The 21,090-nt window shown below is 38.3% G+C and overlaps 1 protein-coding gene and 1 long non-coding RNA gene across 4 annotated transcripts in view; one reads left to right on the top strand and one right to left on the bottom strand.

Annotated features, from left to right (window-relative positions):
- LOC106149530 overlaps nucleotides 1–11,973 on the bottom strand; it is a 30,441-nt gene extending 18,468 nt beyond the window's left edge. Inside the window, exons 1-3 of the long non-coding RNA XR_001235783.1 lie at nucleotides 11,881–11,973; nucleotides 10,408–10,532; nucleotides 277–371 (exon numbers count right to left, since the gene is read on the bottom strand). This is a non-coding gene — a long non-coding RNA (uncharacterized LOC106149530). The remainder of the gene's footprint in view (nucleotides 1–276; nucleotides 372–10,407; nucleotides 10,533–11,880) is intronic.
- Veph1 (ventricular zone expressed PH domain-containing 1) overlaps nucleotides 1–15,876 on the top strand; it is a 216,441-nt gene extending 200,565 nt beyond the window's left edge. For all 3 annotated transcript variants that reach the window (XM_005393090.2, XM_013518627.1, XM_005393091.2), the window contains 2 exons: nucleotides 10,417–10,553; nucleotides 14,952–15,876. In XM_005393090.2, coding sequence (XP_005393147.1) covers nucleotides 10,417–10,553; nucleotides 14,952–15,188 — 374 coding nt within the window. In that variant the 3' untranslated portion in view covers nucleotides 15,189–15,876. The remainder of the gene's footprint in view (nucleotides 1–10,416; nucleotides 10,554–14,951) is intronic.
- The last annotated feature ends 5,214 nt before the right edge of the window (nucleotides 15,877–21,090 follow it).

Raw genomic sequence — 21,090 nt, 5'->3', positions numbered from 1 at the left:
TCTCTCTCTCTCTCTCTCTCTCTCTCTCTTTGTCCATCTCTCTTTCTGTCTCTCTGTCTCTCTCTTTCTCTCTCTCTCTCTCTCTCTCTCACACACACACACACACACACACACACACACTATACCCTCAGGCAAAATCATTTCTTCTTCTCTCTGTCCTTTCTGACTTCCGCCCACACTTCTGACGTGCACTGGGCATGTTGCCATCTGCCTCCTCCACTAGACAAAGCACTACAAGAGTGGGAACCATATATTATCCATCTCTATATGACTTACCCAGCTCCTGGTACATAGCAGTGAGTGCTTAACAAGCATTTGATAAGCAGATGGATGACTCAGTAATTTCTAACTCACATAAGTTGATGGGATAACTATAAAAGAAAATAGGATTTGTTTTGTTATACAACTTTCAAATTTTAACTTAAGAAAATCTAACACTTTATCAACATTTTTAAAATATGTTAAAAAGCCAAGTGTGATGGTGTGCATCTGTATTCCCAGCTACACAGGAGAATTGCTTGAGCCCAGGAGTTCAAGACCAGCCTGGGCAACATAGCAAAACCTCATCTAAAAATTAAAAAATAAAAATTGACTAAAACTGAACTGAAATTTTGAAATACCATCTTTTGGAAAATTAACTTTTTATAAGAAAAGTTGTTATGTACAAGATTATGGAAATCTAATTGCAGCATTATATGAAAATCTCCATGCTCACATATACACAGAGCCCATAGTCAGTTTGCTAACAACTTGTGAGCTTTGATGGGAAACAAGCTGAGGTCCGTCAACCTGACACCTCTTAGGGTTAACTCCCATTTCTCATCTAGCAACACTTCTCTGCTCCTTCTGCCTTTTCCACAGCCAATAATTTTATCTCGATAGAGGGTAAAAGTGTCTGATAGGATTTATTTGTTTTTGTTTTTGTTTTTTGTTTTTTTTCTGGTACGAGGAATCGAACTCACGACATTGTGCTTGCCTGGCAGGCACTGTGCTGCTGAGCTAAATCCCAAGCCCCTGTCTGATAGGATTTAAACTTCCCACTAGTCACTTTGCGATTATCCACATGCAAGTCACCGCGCATGGAAATGTGTCCTTTGGAAAGTGCTTCCCGGAAGCACTGAATCTGAGTTGTGATCAGAAGGCTAAGGACGACAGTAATTCAGTGAAAAGGGCAGAAAGGGAATTCCAGGAAAGTAAAATGTACCTATAAAACCCACTGGGGAGAAGTGAAAAAAGTATAGTGAGTACAGAGAATGGAAAAAAAATTCTTCTTGGCAAGTCAGAGACAGAGTGGAAAAGAATTGGACAAGATGAAACTTCAGAGGCTGGGACAGGTGAGTCCACTGAGAGTGTGAGGGGCTTGTTACAGAGCCTGGTCTTTTAGCAAAGAGCCATAAGAAGCTATGTAGGATTTCATGCAAGATGTAGCTCCATCAAAATTGCACTTCAAAGAGATCATTTTGGCCAGGGTGGGAGGCAGATTGGAAAGGTCTTGAGCAGTTCAGCGAGGAGTCTTCTACCATTATTTTAGGTGAGAGGTGAGGTCAGTTTGCACCAGGGCTATGGAGAGTGCTGGGCAGATTTGCATACAACTGAGAGGGTAAAATTCTCAATATTGGAGTAGCAGATTGGATAGGGGCAATGAAGATGACAGTGGGTCTCTGCCTGGAGCAATAGATTGAACGAACTCTGAGCTGGAGAATGCTGGGAAAAGACTTTTTCGCAGGGTGAAAAGGAGAGGCAGTAGTGAGTTTTAACTTCCATGAACTGAATTTAAGCTACCTTGGAAGTAGTGGAGGAATTGAGAGGAAAGGAAAGGCTAGAGTTCAGAGGAGTCAACTGCATCTCTGTACTTAGAAACTGTCTTAAGGAGTGGTTACTGGAGCTGCTAAAGCAGGAAGATAGACGGGGATGAGAACATACAGTGAAGGAAAGTGCTCCTGCAATAAATAGCTGGGTAAAGGAGACTGGACTGGGAAGGAGGCTGAGAAGGACTATCTAAAGAGCACAAGAGGAACAAGAGAAGTGTTACGTTATAAAACTAGAAGAAGAAGGAATTAATCAACAGAACTGAACGCTGCCAAGAGGCCAGCAGCATGATGTCTGACACATGCCTGGTTACGGGCCACTTGCAGGTTGTTAATGCCAATAAGAGAGGTAATGGGATTAGAGTCCTGAGGATAGAGGGTTGAGCTCCAAGGGGAAGAAGTCAAGGAAGTGGAGAAAAGACAGACCTCTCGGCTTTAAAGAGAAGATGAGAAATAAAGCAATAAGTGGAGGAAAAGTGGAAGCTAAGCCCCTGAGCACGTGTAAAGGCCAAGGAAAGAACTCGTCTGGGAGGGAGAAGTTAAATACAGGAGAGAAAAAGAATAGTCTATACAGCAAGTTTCTAAGACAGTGGGATGGATGAGTTCCTAGGCAAGATATGACTGCACTGTATTGAGATAATTTATTTATTTCACTCTCTGTGGCTGTTAAAAAGCACAAAGGTATCTTGAAAATAGCTGGGTTTGTAGCTGCAAATCAGATTTCTAATGTGATTACATAGATAAATTAGGATTGTTGTGAAAGGTGATGATCAAAATTCTCTTAAAATATACTAGGTGGTTTTTCTACAGAAGACTTCTGTAACCTCCTTGACCAACACCTTCCAGAACACCGGTTATGGCGCCATCTTGCTTTTTTATGTGTGGTACTTGATTAATATCTATGTCTCCCAGTCTCTACCAAGTTCAAAGAAGTGGCCTGTCCTCTCTGCATTCTCAGTCACTAGCACGCACTCGATGCTTAATGACTGCGTAGCAAATAAATGGATGCCTAAAGCTTGCGAGTTCAAAAACTTTAAGCAGTAAAATTTTTCCCGAGTCAAGTAGTGACAAAAACCTAAATTCATGAATTTGCAAGAAATTCACTTTAGAAGGAAAAGGGCAGATATTCACATGATGACATTTACAGCTAACTTTTGTACCAAATATATTCTTTGCATAAACAATCTCCCCTTAAATACATTTTTTCCAAAAGTACTATGATAAACAGATTATTTTACTTAACTGAATGTTGGAGGTATGGATATATGTGCATATATTAGAAGCATCTGTATGTGTACTTATATATATATTTATATACATATGCATGCATGTATATATATACAACATAAGGCACATGATGGTGTACAAGTTATAGCTAAAGCTGCCAGTGCAGACACTGTAAACTTCTACTACTGCCAGAAGTTTTGAGGCCAAGTGCTAAAACCTAACAGATGGAACTAGTGTTTTAAAAAAATCTTCCCTGAAAGCCTGTAAGTAACACCTTGAAGTGTTTCAGAATACCAAGAACACGCAGGCGGGTGGGACAGTGGTTACAGCAGTGTGCTCGGCTTGTACCACTCAAACAGGCTGGCCCCCTTCTCACACATCTGGCACAAGCCTGTCAGATCAGTTTTCCCAGCACTGGGCAAGCTCCTCAGACAGTGTGGAAAGGTGTTCAACGCTTAATACCACCTAAAGTATTACAGCCAGATGTTACCAGTAAGGTCTAATCAGGAGATCTACTGATGCACAAAGTGGGACCAACATAGCTTACGTGTGAAATTCTTTCTTACTAAAAGTTTACTTCACCAGAAGTAATGGCACAAGCCTGTAATCTCAGCACTCCAGACACTGAGGCAGGAGGACTGCTGCAAGTTCAGGACCAGCCTGGGATACACAGTGAGTTCAAGGCCACCCTGAACTACATAGTGAGACTTTGTCTCAACAAAACAAAAGAAAAAGTTTAATTCTAAGAATGCACAATTATTTCCATTTTTTTCTACCCTCTTAGCCTTTTCCTAGCAGTCCCTGTCAGTCATTACTCAGCAAAGTGTGGGTCAATCTACTTTGATGAGATTCTCATAAAAGTACAAAGGCGACCACATGTACCACTCAGAACTACTGCCCAGGTTATCTTCTTGGCAAGTTTCCTTAGAACTTTTGTCTCACTGACAAAACAGTAAGTCAAATTTCACAAACACTTATTCTGAGCATTTTCTCTGTGAGCTTATTGGTTGAATCCAAGGACAGGAATATGACTTTATACTACCATCCTATTCTTTTATTTCATAGAAAGGTCCCAACAATCTTCTTCCTATCACTGGATTTTGGTTTTACTTTTTTGTACATTATATGACTTAGTACTGTCATCTTCTTTGAGAATACTAATTCCCCAGGAGTTCTTAAGGTACACAGAATCACCTAGGGATCTTTTTAAAAATGCAAGATCCCTTACCCCACCCCAAAACAGACTCAGGAGGTTTTAAGTGGTGCTTTGGAAAGTGCAGTTTAACAAAGCAGCAGAAAATTGGGACAGAAGTGGCCTTCAGAACACAGTTTGGGAAATGCAGATGTAAAGGCTGAGAAGATGTGGTTCTGAGAAGTTTTTAGATCCGTACTCAGTAGTTGATCAGAGAAGTCTAGAAAGCACACTACATTTTGATGGATATGAAACTACTGAGCAACAAAACATGCAGTCAGTGCCCTTATAGGGCTGGTCTCACTCTTAGTTTGTCCTATTTGAGTCCCCATAGGATCTTGAAGAATGTTATAAATTTGATCCTGAATATACCTCTTTGTGCCTAGATATTCATAAGAAACTTGCCATTTGTTATGATCTTTTGTTGCTGTTGTTGTTGTATTTGGTTTTTCTCCGGTACCGGGAATCGAACTTACGAGCTTGCGCTTGCCAGGCAGGCGCTGTGCTGCTGAGCTAAATCCCCAGCCCCTGTTATGATCTTTATTAGTTTCAAAAACCACAGATATTCAGCCTACTAAATGTGGCTCCTATGACCACCCACCCCCTATTTATGCTCCTATCCCTCTGTAAGCACATCTTCTGTAATTATGGTTCTTGTCTTAGTTACTTTTCTTGTTGCTCAGACAAAATACCCAACACCCAAAGTTAAAGGAGAAAAGGTTTATTTGGCTCACAGTTTGTAGAGGCTTCACTGCATACTCAGCTGACTCCAATGCAGGGTGGCATAGCACATAGGCATCGCAGAGGAGAAAGAGTTCATGGTGGGCAGAAGGTAGCAAAGCAAGCAAGCAAGGGGCAAGGCAAGCCTCTCTCTGTCCTTTATATTGTATCTAGGCTACCAGGATTAGGGCAGTGCCAAACCAATCAGTGGACTGATTTAGTAATCACCCACCCTTAATTCTAGCATTATTACTAGAATTAGCCACCTCTGAAAATCTCCATCTATGACTTCATGAGGTTTTGTGGGGACATCTAGACTCGAACCATAACAGTTAGTATTACTGGAACTGCTACACACACCAGAAAAAGTAGGACCATGGAAGGGGATTGATGTAAATTTGAGATTCTCAATACAATCAAAGAAATTCCCTATAGATTCTGCAGGAAACATTATTCCAAAAGCGGTTATTTGGGTTTTGGTCTTGGTTTGTTTATTTGGTTTGGCTTTGGTTTTGGCTTTGGTTTCGGTTTTGGTTTGCAGTACTAGAAAATGAACCCAGGACCTTCACACTGAGCTATATCCCCAATCTCTTTTTTAATTATTTATTTTCAGACAAAATTTCATGAAGTCACTAAATTGCCCAGGCTAGGATTAAATTCATGATCCTCCTGCCTTAGTCTCTTAAAGTTCACTGAAGTAATTTTAAGAGGAAAAATGTATGTTCTTTTCATCAGCTTTACTTAAAAACTAAGCAATTGGGCTTTATATATATTCTCCCAGAATATACCTTTAACCAACAGAAAAGAGTATATAAAAATGTAAATATAAAGCCAAGTGTGGTGGCGCATGCCTGTAATTCCAGCATTCGGGAGGCTGAGGCAGGAGGATCCTTGCAAATTTAAGACCAGCCCCGGCTACAAAATAAGCTTAAGGCCAGCCTGAACTTCATAGTAAGACCCTGTCTCAAAAAGACAAAAAAAAATTTAAATATCATAAATTAAACTCATGGCAGTCTCAAGTATGGATTATTTTTATGCAATATAGTATTTTTAAGAAAAAAGAGGCATAAACTAAGAAGCATACAGTAGAAGGAATTTCTGAGCTTGGATGGAAATTACTGTCTACTGTTGTTCCTCCCACTGTATCACAAGGGAAAGGTAGAAGGCTGGAGAGGATAGGGAGCAACCAACACAGCTCAATCCATTACTGAAGTCACTTGAGAACAGCAGTCTTGGTGAATAAAGTAATCCGTTATTCAAAAACAGAAGAGTTCACCTTTAGGGCTCTGAATTGCCTCTGACACCTGCATTTTATTAAAAGTACAAGTACAAAGCATGCAATTCTCTCACCATTCCTGTCACTTTTATATAAGGTCTCGTTGTTATGTGTGTGGGGGGGGTGCTGAGGCTCAAACCCCAAGGGGCCTTCTACTACTGAGTTATATCCCCAGCCCTTTATATTCTTCTTATTTTGAGACAGGATCTCACTAAATTGCCCAATCTGGGCTTGAACTTGCGATCCTTCTGCCTCAACTTCCCTCAGTGCTACCGGCATGTGCTACCTCACCCAGTGCATTACATTCTTAATTCAGAAAAGGAAGTTGGTTCCTGTCCTAAAGCCATTAAGACATGGTATTTCTAAAAGCCACAAAAAGTTCATCAATACCATAAAAAAGATGACAATTGTTTTATGTTTCACATTATTATGATCATTATTTTGTAGTTACTAGTTATTGATCCTTTACTGTGATCAAGTCTTAATAAAACAAAACCACTGGTTAACCTTTATGGCAGTTTTATGTGCCTTTACTCCTTATGAATGTAGTCTACTCAGGCATGTAGAATTAACTAGAAAACTCAGGCTGGGTTCCAGCCCCCAGTTATCCTGCTGGCCACACATCCTTGCAGGCATTTTTGTTGGCCTTGTTGTGAAGCCTAAACCCTCTAGAGAGGGAGGAACTGAAGCTCAGTGGAGTTAACTAACTTGCCAAAGACCAGTAAGCTGGTACGGGGCAGACTGTGGGCTTGAATACAGGTGTGGCTCCAAAAGCAGTGCCCTTACCCCATAAACTGTAGGCCGACATCAGAGAAAGCCTTTGTACCGTCCTGTCTGACCTATTATAATATGCCATGAACGCACCATTCTATGTTCAAATTCATTATAATTAGTTAAAAACATATTCAGAATCACATTATATCTTAGAATAAGATGTAGAGTCTGAATTATTAAATTCTTATGCTTTTGAGATAAAAGAGAAATTGGACCCTCTTTATATTACACCACAAAGCATTGGATTCCACTCTGCCTGATGCCCACGGTTCCTTAGGATTGGCCTCTCCTAAGATGCCACACCTCATCTCTTACCTTTCCTTCTCCCACCCAGTATTTGAATCTGCTCTGAGGAAAAATACAGTAGCTAACTCCCTATGCCAGATCCAGAAAATCCACGTGCTTCCATATCACCTAAGTCAATCGTTATTCCACATCCTCTTAGGTATCAGAACTACTTCAAATGTTTGAGTAAATATGAAAGACAGAGAAATGAAAAATGCACTGTCATTAAACAACATGGCATTAAATCAGCTCATTGGTAAACCCCGGCACAAATGCAAAGCAATTATGAACTGTGAACAAAGTCATTAATAAAAGTGGGGGGAAGACATAGTGCTTCGTGCTTTGTCACATGCTACTGTGCTCCCATACACTGCCTTAGTTTGATTTTGGACCTCCGAACATCCCTGAGGAGCAGGAGAAGGCTATTGTTGTTTTCCTCCAGTTGATCAGAGAACTGCAGTTGAGAGGACTCGAATCTAAATCTTCTGACGTCATATTCAAGATCTTCGAACATTACACTTAGATTAGCAATTTCTTTCTGATGTGAAATATGGACCACGGGTGTTTTTAAATCTAACTTTTTGCTTAGGATTTTGTTGTTTTGTTTAGTTTCCTTTTTAATTGTTTTTGCCCTTTTTCACCTTGGATCGCCTCTGGAAAATTTCTTTCCTCCCAGGTGGGCTTTTACTTCCTTGAGACTGTGCTGTTTGCTGCTGCTGAAACCCCAGCCTAGGTGGACAGCACTGAGGCTGCTCCTGCCCTCGGAGTCTGTGTCACACGGAGAAAGACGAGGTGCCAGGCGTGCCTTCATTCACTGCAAAGTGTGGAGGTGCCACAAAAGAGCAGCCACTAAGTTCAGGGAAAATTTGGATTTGTAGAGAGCATGACTAGTTTTAAGAATGCTCTGAGTTAGATGGTGCCTAGTAAGGCAAAGAGAACAGTGAAACAGTTTTATTGATATTGAATGTCAGCTAGAACATCTTGAGTTCCTGCTTCCTCCGCACACTGCTCTGCACAGTATTACCCACCACAGAGCTTCCGGAAGAGGGGAGCCACTTCTCATCACTGAGATCTCAAATCAAACGTCACCTCAAATACCCAACTTTTCCTCAAGGCTTAAATGCATGTGTACCAAGTAACTCACTCCCTTTTTCACTTTCATCATAGCCCTTATCAGTACTTAACAAGATATTTGATTTGTGTTTCCCATTCTTTGCCTTAATTTGAAGTTGGCACTTGTTATGGCTTGGATTCAGTCATGAGAGGGGCTTTTCAGAGGTGTCTGGATGGTGTGTGATGCTGAGATAAAGGGTGCATGATTACTCAGTTAGCCTGCTCATTGGCTTAGCATGGTTCTGGATGTGGACAGTGGGAAGTCCCACTTTGGCTGTGAATGACGTCACCCAAAAGGTGGGTAGCCTAGAAGGGATAAAAGGGAGAGGCAGGCTGCTGCTGCTGTAGCTGCCGTTTGCTGCTTCATTGTCTCTTGCCTGCTTGCCATGGACTGTTTCTCCTCTGTGATGCACCTGTTCCATGCTGCCCTGCCTTGGAGCCAGACGACTGTGGACTGAAACCTCTACAAACTATGAGCTGAAGGAAACCTTTCCTCCTTTAACTTTGGGCATTGGGTATTTAGTCTAAGCAATGAGAAAAATAAATAAGACAACACTAGACCACTAATCGCATGGTTGTCACACAATATGAAACAACAAAGGAAGAAGAAAACAACCCAAGCCAACCTTAATACAACTTGGTTTATGAAAACTACATGCTTCATTCTTCTTATCCTGAAAATGCTCTGATAAAATGAACAGCCCTTTTGTCTGAAGTCGTTATTTGACCTTCACTAGCAAAAATTTTGACAGTGTAGAAGAGACAGGTTATATTCATATGGTCATGGCAGACATTGTTCAGATTTTTTCCAAAGTGATAAAAAAATTCATTAATTTCAAGATATTACAAAAATTGAACATAAATGAATACCAGCACATATTGTCCTACTACAAATGGATTTTTCCTCTAGACTGAAGTCAGATGCTCTAATATAAATTTGAAGAGTAAATCTTGTATAGTTGGTAAAAGGAGTGAAATTCTTTAATTTAGCATCTCAACTTCTGATATTGAATGGATCTTCCCATTCTATGGTTATATGCAATCATATGTACTCTGCTTGTGTATAAAATTAAGCCATTCATGCAACATATATTCATAGATTCCATTATTGTCAGGCACTGTGTTATATTCCTGGTGACTCAACAGTGAAAAAAGCAAAGACCCTGCCTTTGTGAAGCTCTTTATTTAATGAAAAAGACATTGATCAAATTACAAAAGATACCTGATATAAAAGCAAACATACCATGTTCTATGTCTGCAAATAAAAGGAAGCTACTCTGGCCTGAGTTTGTGAAAGGTTTCCCAAAGGAAGCATTTTGAGGTAAAATAAATGCTCCATTGTTGACTAGGGGAAGATGAGAATGTATAGAGGAGAAAGAGAATTTAAGTATTTCAGAGTGAAAATAACTGCAAAAGAGTTGGGTATACTGTGAAGTATTTCCCTTTGCAGCTTTATGGAGCAGCTTCAGGAAAACATCTTTGGGAACACTTCATTGACTTTTGCTGCCAGTTAGCTAAATATAGTAGGTTTATTATTAAACTATATTTCTAAGTAGTTCATGTGACATAAAACATTAAATGTTTTCTATTCCTTAGATACTAGCAACATCAATAGTAGGAATGAGCTCATGGCATACTAATTTATGTGAAGAATTCAAATTTGTTCTAAACTAATTTAGTTATTCTAATCTAAGGAACAGAGTATCATAAAACAAAAAATTCAAGGAGCACAGAAAGCCAAATACCTGGATTCACCTAAATACTGCTAACCAGAGGCTGTTTCCATGAACTAATTGCTTTTGAAAATCTCAATGAAGACTTTCAGTACTTTCTCACTTTTCAGTCTGAATTGTGCATTCTTTTAGGGACAAAGGGAGAAAGGTTAACCGAAGTCACAATTTATTAGTCCACATTTCAATTATGCTTATAGAATCTGGCTCACTGTACAATTCTCACTTTTGATCACTTGTCAAATCTATAATGGAAAATAAATGGTTTAATCATTCTGTTACCTTCAACAGTTGTAAATCAAGATGGCCAGCCTCTCATAGAGGGAAAGCTTAAAGAGAAGCAAGTCAGGTGGAAGTTCATCAAACGGTGGAAAACTCGTTATTTTACACTGGCTGGAAATCAACTTCTGTTTCAAAAAGGAAAATCTGTAAGTTTGTCTGTTCTCTTTTATACTTGATTTTTTTTTAAGGTCTTGATCTTACAAATTGGGAGATATTTTGTCTTGAGTTAAAACTCTGGTAATTTTTTCTCTTCTATTTTATAATCTCAGAATAGTAATTTGTTATAAATATCCCTTTGTTTACTCTGTTAAGTCCTCTGTTGGCTCACTCTCCTTCTTCAGTTTATTATTTAAACATTAAACATTTTCAGTTGACTTAAATTTTAGAAGCTGGACTGTAGAATAACTATTTTGTGGTCTCAACTCAAATATTATGTTTTGTTTTCTGATGGACCACCCACTTAAATTTTTGGTTTATAATATTGACTTTGATTTTAAAAATATGTATAGGTTATATTCGGGGCTGGAAACCCGAGGAAGGGGTATAGTACACAGAGGGAAGGAGTGAAGGTGGATTTATTTTTAGCGCCTTCTAGAATCAGCAAAGCTCAGTTTTGTTAGGGAAAGGTATTATTATCTTTCATTCATTTGGTTCTCAGCTAATGAGTAGGATAAAATTATAATAGAATTAATCAGTATTAATTTAATATAATTTCCAATCCAAACTAAAATACTCAGTAAATATCTAGATTCTGAATTTTCAGTAGGATTCCTCTGAAATAGCACTTCATTCCAACCAGCAATGCAAAGTTATCCCTTTTTATTCTTTTCAAAATAGTATTTACTATTAAATTCTACTCATTCAAGATCAGGGGGAATAAGATCTTGAACCACTTCTTAGATATTTTGATATACAATCATAATAATGAGCATTTATTCAGTGTTTGTTATGTGCCACCCTGGATTGCCTCAAACAATGCTCAGATCAGTCTGAGGCTGGCACTATTATGATAGGCTGCCACTTTATAGATGAGAAATTTGAGGCTCAAAGAGTTTAACTGGCTTATCATGGGACAGCACCAATCAAGTGAGGAAAGGAAATCTGGAGTCAAGCTCAGGCAATATGATGTCACAGCATGTTCCTAAACGAGAATACTCCACTACTTCCACATACATTTAAAATACAGAGTCAGTGGTAAACTATATTAGCAATCTCTGAAGAACCAGAGCCAATAGAGTATACAATCCCTTTTTTTGTTTTTTGTTTTTCTCCAGTATCAGGAATTGAACTCACAACCTTGCGCTTGCTAGGCAGGTGCTGTGCCGCTGCGCTAAATCCCCAGGCCCAGAGCCAATAGAATATATACATATATATGTGTATATATATAGGGAGAGAGAGAGAGAAGGGATTTTTACAGGAATTAGCTCACGCAGTAACAGAGATTGAGAAGTTCCACAATAGGCCACCAGCAACCTGGAGAAACAGGGAAACTGATGGTACAATTCAGTCCAATTCCTGAGTGGCTGAAAACCAGGAGAATCAGTGGTGCACTTCACACTCTGTAGCCAAAAGCCTAGGAGTAGAGATGGGGGTAGAAGAGAGTTTAGCGTAAGTCCTAGAGTCCAAAGGCCCAGGGAACAGGAGATCGGATGTTAAGGCCAGGAGAAAAGACGTATCAGCTCAAGTAGAGGAAGTAAATTTGTCCTGTTGCATTTTGGCTCTACCCAGGCTCCCAGTGGTGCCCACCCACACTGCAAGAGCGGATCTTCTTTACTCAGTCCGTGGATTTAAACATTAGTCTCTTCTGGAAACACCCTTATGGACATACTCAGAAATGAAATTTCAACAGCTATCTGGGCACCTGTATATCAGCCCAAGTTGATATGTAAACTTAACCATCATATAAAACAAACTGTAATTAACGAAAGGTGTTACAATAATTAAAAGTTACAGTTCACTCTGGGCATATTACCACATGTTTAGCATTCTCAACTTATTTGAATGTCTTAGTAACAGGAATCAAGTATAATGCATCTGAACTATGGCAACATGTGAGAAGAGCTTCAATTAACAAAACTTTCTGTTAACTTTTTAAATGAAACAATATTTTTGTGACACTTTGAACTCATGTTGCGTTCTTCATGTGCATTATACCCCAGAGATGGGCTTTCCTGTGGTAGAAGACCTTCTGTAATGGAGGTATAATAACAAGCTAAATATAAATAATTATTAACGATTTAAAGAAATATCTTTAACGTAGGTTCACATGGAAGCATTTTTTAAATATTTAAATCAACCATTTCAATTTCCTGTATTTATTCAAGAAATTAGGAATGGGAGTGAAGATGTTATGATTTCTCAGATCCCTTAAGACAAAACAGAGTTAATCTGTGAGAATATTTTTCAGAACTTAAATAATACCCTGTATACTTCTTAATTCGGGGCTTTTTAGTAAGGTTTAAAGAATATGCTATTTTAAAATTAGCTGACTTATTTGAATCTTTATCAGGGAATAATGGTTTGGCATGCAGAAATCTGACAGGCTCTGGCTCAAATAGTGGGAAACAGTATAGTTTGAAGGGCTGTAGCAAAATACCTCAAACCTTCAGGGACACAATAATCAGCAAGTGGTCAGCAGTCCTACTGAAGTCCCTTTCAAATAAGAGAAATGTGCATTTTTAAGTGAAAACTGTGGCTGAAAGACTATAGTATAATTTTTTACTTTTGCATTCCTAAGGTCTCAATCTCCGCCACCCAACTAGGCAACCATATACTTTGATTTTCTATATGTTACTATCTTAGTTGATTCCCTTTTCCTCTTTAGATTTCTTTTATTTTCTTTCTTTTTTCTTTTGTCTTTTTGAGACAGGGTCTCGCTATGCAGTTCAGGCTGGTCTTGAACTCAAGGCCCAGGTTGGCCTTGAACTTGCAACGATCCTCCTGCCTCAGCCTCCTGAGTGCTGGGATTGCAAGCATGCGCCACCACACGCAGCTGCTCTTTACATTTCTATGACAACATTTTAATTTCTTCTTTATACTACAAGTTAATTTGAAGAAATAGTTTCTTTTTACTGTGAAATGCTTAATATAAAACAAAGGCTGTTAAAGCCTTGTCTAGTGTAGATATCTTCAAATTTTATTCTATATGTCCCTTAGAAGGATTTTGAGAAATACAGTGAATACCCTGCAACATTTTAAGTTGCATCAATACCTTCACTCTAAGTTTAAACAGTTGCACAAACTGAAATTTCTGTTAAATCATAAATATTAATACTTTAAAATAAAAAGATCAAATCTGCTCTTTAACAGTAGTTATTGGAATAAAACACCATAGCACTTTTATATATACTACCATTCATTTTTCTAAAAATTAACTGTTCTTTAATAGAAATATTTAGCTTTTTTCTTGAAATCATATTTCCATTTGTCTCTCCACATTATTTTATTTAAATTGCCCAACTATTTTTCATTGTAATAGAAACATTCATATAAATTGAAATTTGTTTTACCTTCTTGTGACCATCAGTCTCTAAGTATCAAGATTTTTCTGATTATGGTATCTTTTTAAATGACTATGCAATTCATAAAAATCCATTAGTACGATAGCACATTTAACAGATAATTATTAAACACTGAAAAGGGAAATGGAATATCTTAATGAAATGGGTATAGAGTAATTAAATTGTCTTGGATGAGGGATACTTCCCTGACATCCATGTGTTAAATTGTCTGTTTGTTTGTTTGTTTGTTGCTCTTGACAACCAGACAGTGCACCATAAGAAGTTTGGGATGGGTAGAAGGGTGCCTTTTCATTGCAAAGTAAAAGAGTAGTTGTAAAAAGAGGTATGGGAAAGAATAATTGGCAAGATTCTCAATCACAGTTACATTCTCTAGTAGACAAGAAGTATTCAGGGATATTTAAGACCTAAAATTACTTTAAAGGAGCATTTAATTGCCTTAGAACCATCCACACGAACCTAGAGTGATGACATTGCTGTCGCAGAGATCCTTAAACCTCTGCTTTTATAAAAGATAAACATAACCTCATTAAATAATCCTTCACAGTGCATTTGTAAACAAAGTGTTCTTCCGAAACTGCAGGGATTTCAAAAAAGTTTCATCTACTCAAACATTGGAACCCTTTTTATTTAATTAAGGGCATGGAAAATACTTTCTCAGAAATAGAACAAAGGCAAAGCTAATGTTGTACCTCCTATACTATCTGGAATTCTGAGTTAATTGTACTCCAAATTGTACTGCTGTCTTTTGCTCTCTTAATACAATGTTATATCAATAGAAAATCAACAAAAAACTGTGACTTAAGTATTTTCCCACTTCCACTTGTAATAACTTTGTATAAAATTACTAACTTGCATCAAAATACGTCTTACTCCTTAGTTGTTCTAATGACTCTTTGACCCTTAGCACCCAGAATAACCAAGATCTTGAGCCATAAGAAGTAAATGATCTGGCTGTCTTAGAAAATTCCCCAGTAGCCAGAGACCTGGAGCGAGCTCATGTTTTTTCCTTCCCCTGCTTTTCAGAAAGACGATCCTGATGAGTCTCCAATAGAACTCAGCAAAGTACAAAGTGTGAAAGTGGTAGCCAAGAAACGCAGGGACCGCTCTCTCCCTCGGGCTTTTGAAATCTTCACAGACAATAAAACCTACATTTTCAAGGCCAAAGATGAGAAGAATGCAGAAGAATGGCTGCAGTGCATCAACGTGGCAGTTGCTCAGGCAAAAGAGAGGGAAAGTAGAGAAGTGACCACGTATCTGTAGGGATTTGCATCCTGGCCTCGTGTGACTATGCATAACAGGAATTGCTAATGTCAAAAGAGCAATCCTCAAACCATACTGTTTTCCACTAAATACCAGTGCAATCATCTCTTAAGAAGAAGGGCCTAAGACACCAGGCTTCTCCACAGAGTTCAGGCCCTAACAGTGGTCGGAAGCAAACACGGAAGAGGAGCTAGAGTGCGCCCTCAGCTGGCGTGGGGCCAGACAGCGAAGCTGTGAATGAAGGGACTTCGGTAGATATGCCATTTAAAACTGTCGGAAAACAACTTTAAGGGATCCATGAGCTACTTATTCTGAGGAAGGACTGTTATTTCCGATAATAATCAGTCTGTCGAGGGTATTTTTAAAAATAACTAGCTAGAAAAGTTTAATTAATGTGCAATGAATAAAACCACTTACTTACAGATATTACATAACATTGATATTCTCTACACAAATGCCACTAACATGTGGTAAAAATGGTTCTCAAATTAAGCCATTCATAGAATTAAATGTCTGCCTTTCATAGTAATGTATTTAATTATTCCTTTTAGTATAGTCTAAAATTTAGACAGTTGGATATATCTCCCACCCAAAACAGTAACTGTAAGATGGGACAAGCATAGAAAGTAATTTTTTCCGTCTTTCAAATGTATGTCTTTTCCATTAAACATGAGGACTTCAAAGTAAAGCTTTGTATTTTTCTTCTTTGTATTCAGCTTTGTAGTACGTACAAATTACATTTTGCATGTATATATTTAAAGCTATTAAAGGCAGAAGGCAGAATTCTAGGGTGACTTCCAGCAGCTCATTCCCTGGTATAATGCTCCATCACTTGAGTGCCAGTAGGATCTGAGACTTGCTTCTAACCGGGAGAATCCAAGAAACGCAATGGGACAGCCTCTCCCAGTACTGTGTTACATTATGGCAAAATGTAATCAATGTTCTCAATCAGCTGCTCTTGAGCAAATCAAAAAGGTAGTGTCTGAACAGGCCTGAAGTAATCCAGTAAGTTCTTTAAAAGACAGTAAGAAAGTCAGAATCTCACCTACTGTCTTTGAAAAGTCATCTTTGACAAAGGTGCCAAACACATTCATTGAAAGAAAGATAGCCTCTTCAATAAACAGTACTGCAAAAACTGGCTTTGCACATGCTGAAGATTAAAATTGGACCCTTATCTTTCACTTATCACTAAACTAAATTCAAAATGGATCAAAGATCTAAACATTAAAAGAGAAACATTAAATCTGCTGGAAGACAGAACACGTAAAACTCTTGAAGACACTGGTGTAAATAAAGACTATGAATAAAACCCTGAACACCCAGGAACTATCACAGAGAACCAACAACTGGAATCTCATCTTATTAGAAAGCTTTTGCACGGCAAGAGAAACTACCCAGCAGAGTGAAGAGACAACCCATAATGTAGGAAAAAATATTTGCCAGCTGTTCCTCAGACAAAGGCTTACTATTAAGAACCTACAAAGAACTTAAAAAATCAGACCCCCCAAATTTAAAGACCCAATCCAAAACTGGGCATATGAGATGAATACACACTTCTCAGGTGAAGAAATAAAAGCAGCAAATAAATATATGAAAAAATGTTCAACATCCCTGGTCATTTGAGAGATGAAAATTTAAACAATAGTGAGATTCCATTTCACCCCAGAAGGAATGGCTATTATCAAGAAATCAACCAATAACAAATGCTGGAGGGGCTGTGGGGGAAAAGGAACCCTTTTCCATTGTTGGTAGGAATGTAGACTGGTGCAACCATTATGGAAATCAGTGTGGAGATTCCTCAAAAAAATAAGATTGGAGGTCCTATTTGACCTGGCTATTCCCCTTCTGGATACCTTCCCAAAAGAATTAAAGACATCATACCACAATGATGTATGTGCACCTATTTTTATAGCAGCACAACTTGTAATAGCTGGATCTTGGAAACAACCCAAATGCCCACTGAAGTGGAATGGATAAAAAAAGATGTGATCTTTTTATAAAATGGAGTACTCCTCAGTCATAAAGGATAAACTGAAGACTTTTATACATAAATGGATGCAACTCACGCCCACACACATAAGTGCAATATACCAGACTCACATGTGTAAACATCATATTGTCTTCCTGGTGTGAGAAGCTGAAAAACTAAATAAGATGCAAAATGTACAATAGATATTGTGAAATGGGAAGAAACTGTTCAAAAGGAAAGAGAAACTGGGATGAGGAAAAGCAGAAAAGAAGAAAGGTAAAAGAAAAAATATATATATATATACACACACACAACATAGTTTTACTACTAATTTCTCTTAGTTCATTGAAAAGAAAGGTTTGTGCTAATATTGCTTGGACAATTATATTCCTATGTCTTGTACTCTGAGTAACTAATTTAAAGATGGCAATATGCAGTGTATTAACCACTGCTACTCTCCTATTATTTTGTTTTGAAATTTTGTGGGTTTTTTCCTTTAAAATAACATTTTTAAAATGTCATGCTGCCATACGTTCTACAGCTGCAGGAAATGGATTTTGCCAGCAACCATATGATCTTAGAAGGTGACTCCAAACCTCAGACAGGAGCCTCCCCCAAGCCACCGTCTTGACTGCAGCTTTGTGGAATCCTGAGCAGAGGACTCATTTTAGCCATGCCTCCCCTCTTGGACTACAGAAACTCTGAGATAATATGCTGCTTTAAACAGCTAAATTTATGTAATTTGGTTTCATTGGTAACTAAAGCTCACTTGGAATATATACAGGATATAAATTTCCCTTGAAATGTGTTTATCATGTCATCTAGTACAGAAACCTGGCAAAAGATTGTAGTCAATACCCTGACCCTTCTGCTAATTCACTGGGAAAGGACATATACAAGGAGTCATGGCTGAGGAGAAAAAAACAGAATTCAATTTTGCCATGTAAGGTTTGAGGGTATTGTGTGTCACAGCAGTTGCTACACATTTGAAATAAAATTGTGGAAGCAAAATTTGAGTACACTGGGTATGTAAGTACTTGTGAAAGATACAGAATTAGATGGAGTTACCCAGGAAGAGTAAGGAACTAAAGAATTACAAAGACCTTTTGGAACACCAGCCTTAAGCAAAGTCATGATGGGTTAGCTGATTAGTGTTCAGAGATGACACAACTTTCGCACATGATGTCACAAAATCCAAATTAATAAGGATTTCCAGGAAAAGGGGAAAGGTGAACAATTTGTAACGCTTGACTTTCACAATTAGGAAGTAACCGATGTCATGAGTAAGAACAGTTTCGCTAGAGCTATGAAGTAAAAGTCAGATTTCAGTGCAATGAAGAATTAACGGGAGCATAAGAAATTGGAAGCAATAATTGACTACACTTTCCAAAAGATGGGCCTAAGGTGAAAGGGTGAAGAAGGTGATGTGCTTTCTTGTTTGTTTCTAAGATGAAGAGTCTTAAGAAAAGAGAAAGCAGGGGGTATAACTGCTTGGGCAAAGTTTGCTGACATAACAGAAAAAGATGAAACCTCCTATATTTGGCAGCAATTGATGGAGCACCTACTTAGCGCTGGGTATCATCTGTACCATGGAGATTCAAAAATAAAAACACAGCTCTCTCTGCAAGGAGTTCAAATTTGCAGTGGAGGAGACACACATGTATTACAAAAATGAAGATGCAAATAGAAGGCTGCCTGTGTGATCTTCCAAGTTATCTGGAAGGATGAGTGAGTGCCTGGAAGATTACACAGGAAGCCCTCTACAGGCCCTTTATCCGTGCTATGCGGTGATTGTATGTGAATGGTCACATTGTGAAAATTCATGGGCTCCGTATTTAGTTTTGTGTTCTCTTCTACAAGCCTATTATATTTTGAAAACAAAATTTTTTTTAGTAAAAAGATAAAAGGAAATTCCAGATGCTGAATAAGGAAGTACCAAGTAGTAATGTAGGAAGGGAACAAGAGAGTCTGAATACGACTTCTTGAGGGCCAGGGATGCAGCTCAGCAGCACAAGTGCCTGCCTGGCAAGCGTAAGGTCCTGAGTTTGGTCCCCAGTACCAAAAAACAAACAAACAAACAAAAGACAGGACTTCTGGAACAACAACAACAAAAATGAAAATGCAAAAGAAAAGCTTAATGTGGCAATCCCTTAAGTTATAATTGAAGTTGACTTTATACTCAGAAGGGGCTCCCTCCTTGTTTCGCAGAGGTGTGAGGGAATGACTACCCTTAACAAGCTAGGAAGAACAGTGTGAACATGCAAGGAGCAAATGATCAGTAGAGGGAACCAGTCTACAAATATAAAAGAGGGAGAGGGTGCACTGTCCATTTGTATAATGGTAAGTCCTTATGGTGGCGAAGCACCACCAAAAGCTTTTAGGCAGATTTGTATTTAGAAAGATAACCTTGATCGTGGTATAGAGAATAGATTGTATATGAATATCAGAAGTTATAGCAAGGAGACCATTTGGGAGGTTCCTTTAAGGTGGGGAGGACTGGATTGATGCAGTAGCAGAAGTGGTAGAGAAAAACAGTGTAATGGTTTAGATATAGACTGAATGTATCCTCTAATGGTTCATATATTGAGAGTTTCGTTCTCAATTTGGTAATGCTGAGAGGTGGTGTGGAGCCTTTAAGGAGTTGAGCCTAGTGGAAAAAAATTAGGTCAGGGAGGGCACTGCCTTTGGAAGGAATTGATATAGTTCTTTGGGGACCTTGGCTAGTTCCAAGAGAGCACTATTACAAAACAGCAAGCCTGGCCCTTTTCCAGCCACATTGGCTTCCTGTCTTGCTATACTCTCTCCTTTACACACACACACACACACACACACACACACACACACACACGGCTGTGATACCATCTGCCATGAGGTTCTCAGTAGAGTCAATCCCATTTGCAAAATGGTTAGTCCTTAAGAGAGTGCTCTTGAATCCCCCAGAACTTGAGATAAATAAATTTCTTTTTTTTACAAAGTTACCTAGCCATTCAACATCATTGTAAAAATGGAAAATGAACCAATCCAAGTGGACAGGCAAGGAAAATACTAAATTAGTAAAAATGGATGGGAAACTGGTGATCAGATGGGGCCAGAGTCCAGAAATGGAAAGGAAGAGTTTCCACTGATGCTTAGATGCCTGCTCGGGAACCTGTATGAATGAGGCGGTAGCCAGTGAAGTAAAAGAATCAGAACAGCAGTTTGAAAAATGAGGCAGGTGGAAAATTTATTGTTTATTTTTTTCTGCAAGAGAATGATTTTTTCATTTGACTCATTGATAAATAAAAACATAAAAATTATGTGCATTAATGGCATGCCATGTGATACTTTATACATGTGTACATCGTGTGATCAAGTTAGACATACCTATCAACTCCAACACTTATTACCATTTATGTAAAAAGCATTCAAAATCCTTTCTTCTAGCTTTTTAAGGTATACAGTACAGAATAGATCTCTGTAGTCACCTTTCTAGGCAGTTGCATACCAGAACTTCTTCATCTTTTCTAACTGTAACTTAGTGCCCATTGATCAACCTTGCCCACAAATTTAATTTTTATGTTTATATTCAAAGTACAGATAGGGAAGTCATCTGGGACGAAAAGGACATCTCTTCCTCTGAAGCTGGGCAGGAAGAGGGTGAGAATACGAATATTTGTGAAAGATTCCCTAAATAATATTTTTAAATCTACCATCCTATTCTTAAGACCCCCAGTGAATAACCTTATCTGTTTTAATCAATTAGGAAAAACTAGTTTAAAAAAACAGTCACAAAGTGTTAGGTGACATTGCATTAGTTAATGATTTTAATGGCAGTGATGTGTTCAAATCTTCCATGGTAAGAGCTAGCAGTCCAACAATGGCTATGTATTGATTTTTTTTTCACTGAATGTTTAACCTAAGAAAGAAGACAATGGCCCCACAGCTCAGTTTGAG

Source organism: Chinchilla lanigera, unplaced genomic scaffold (genome assembly GCF_000276665.1).
Source record: "Chinchilla lanigera isolate Chin_1 unplaced genomic scaffold, ChiLan1.0 scaffold00047, whole genome shotgun sequence".
Lineage (NCBI taxonomy): Eukaryota > Metazoa > Chordata > Mammalia > Rodentia > Chinchillidae > Chinchilla > Chinchilla lanigera.
Note: the sequence above shows the minus strand (reverse complement) of the source record. Positions and strands in the feature narration are given on the sequence as shown.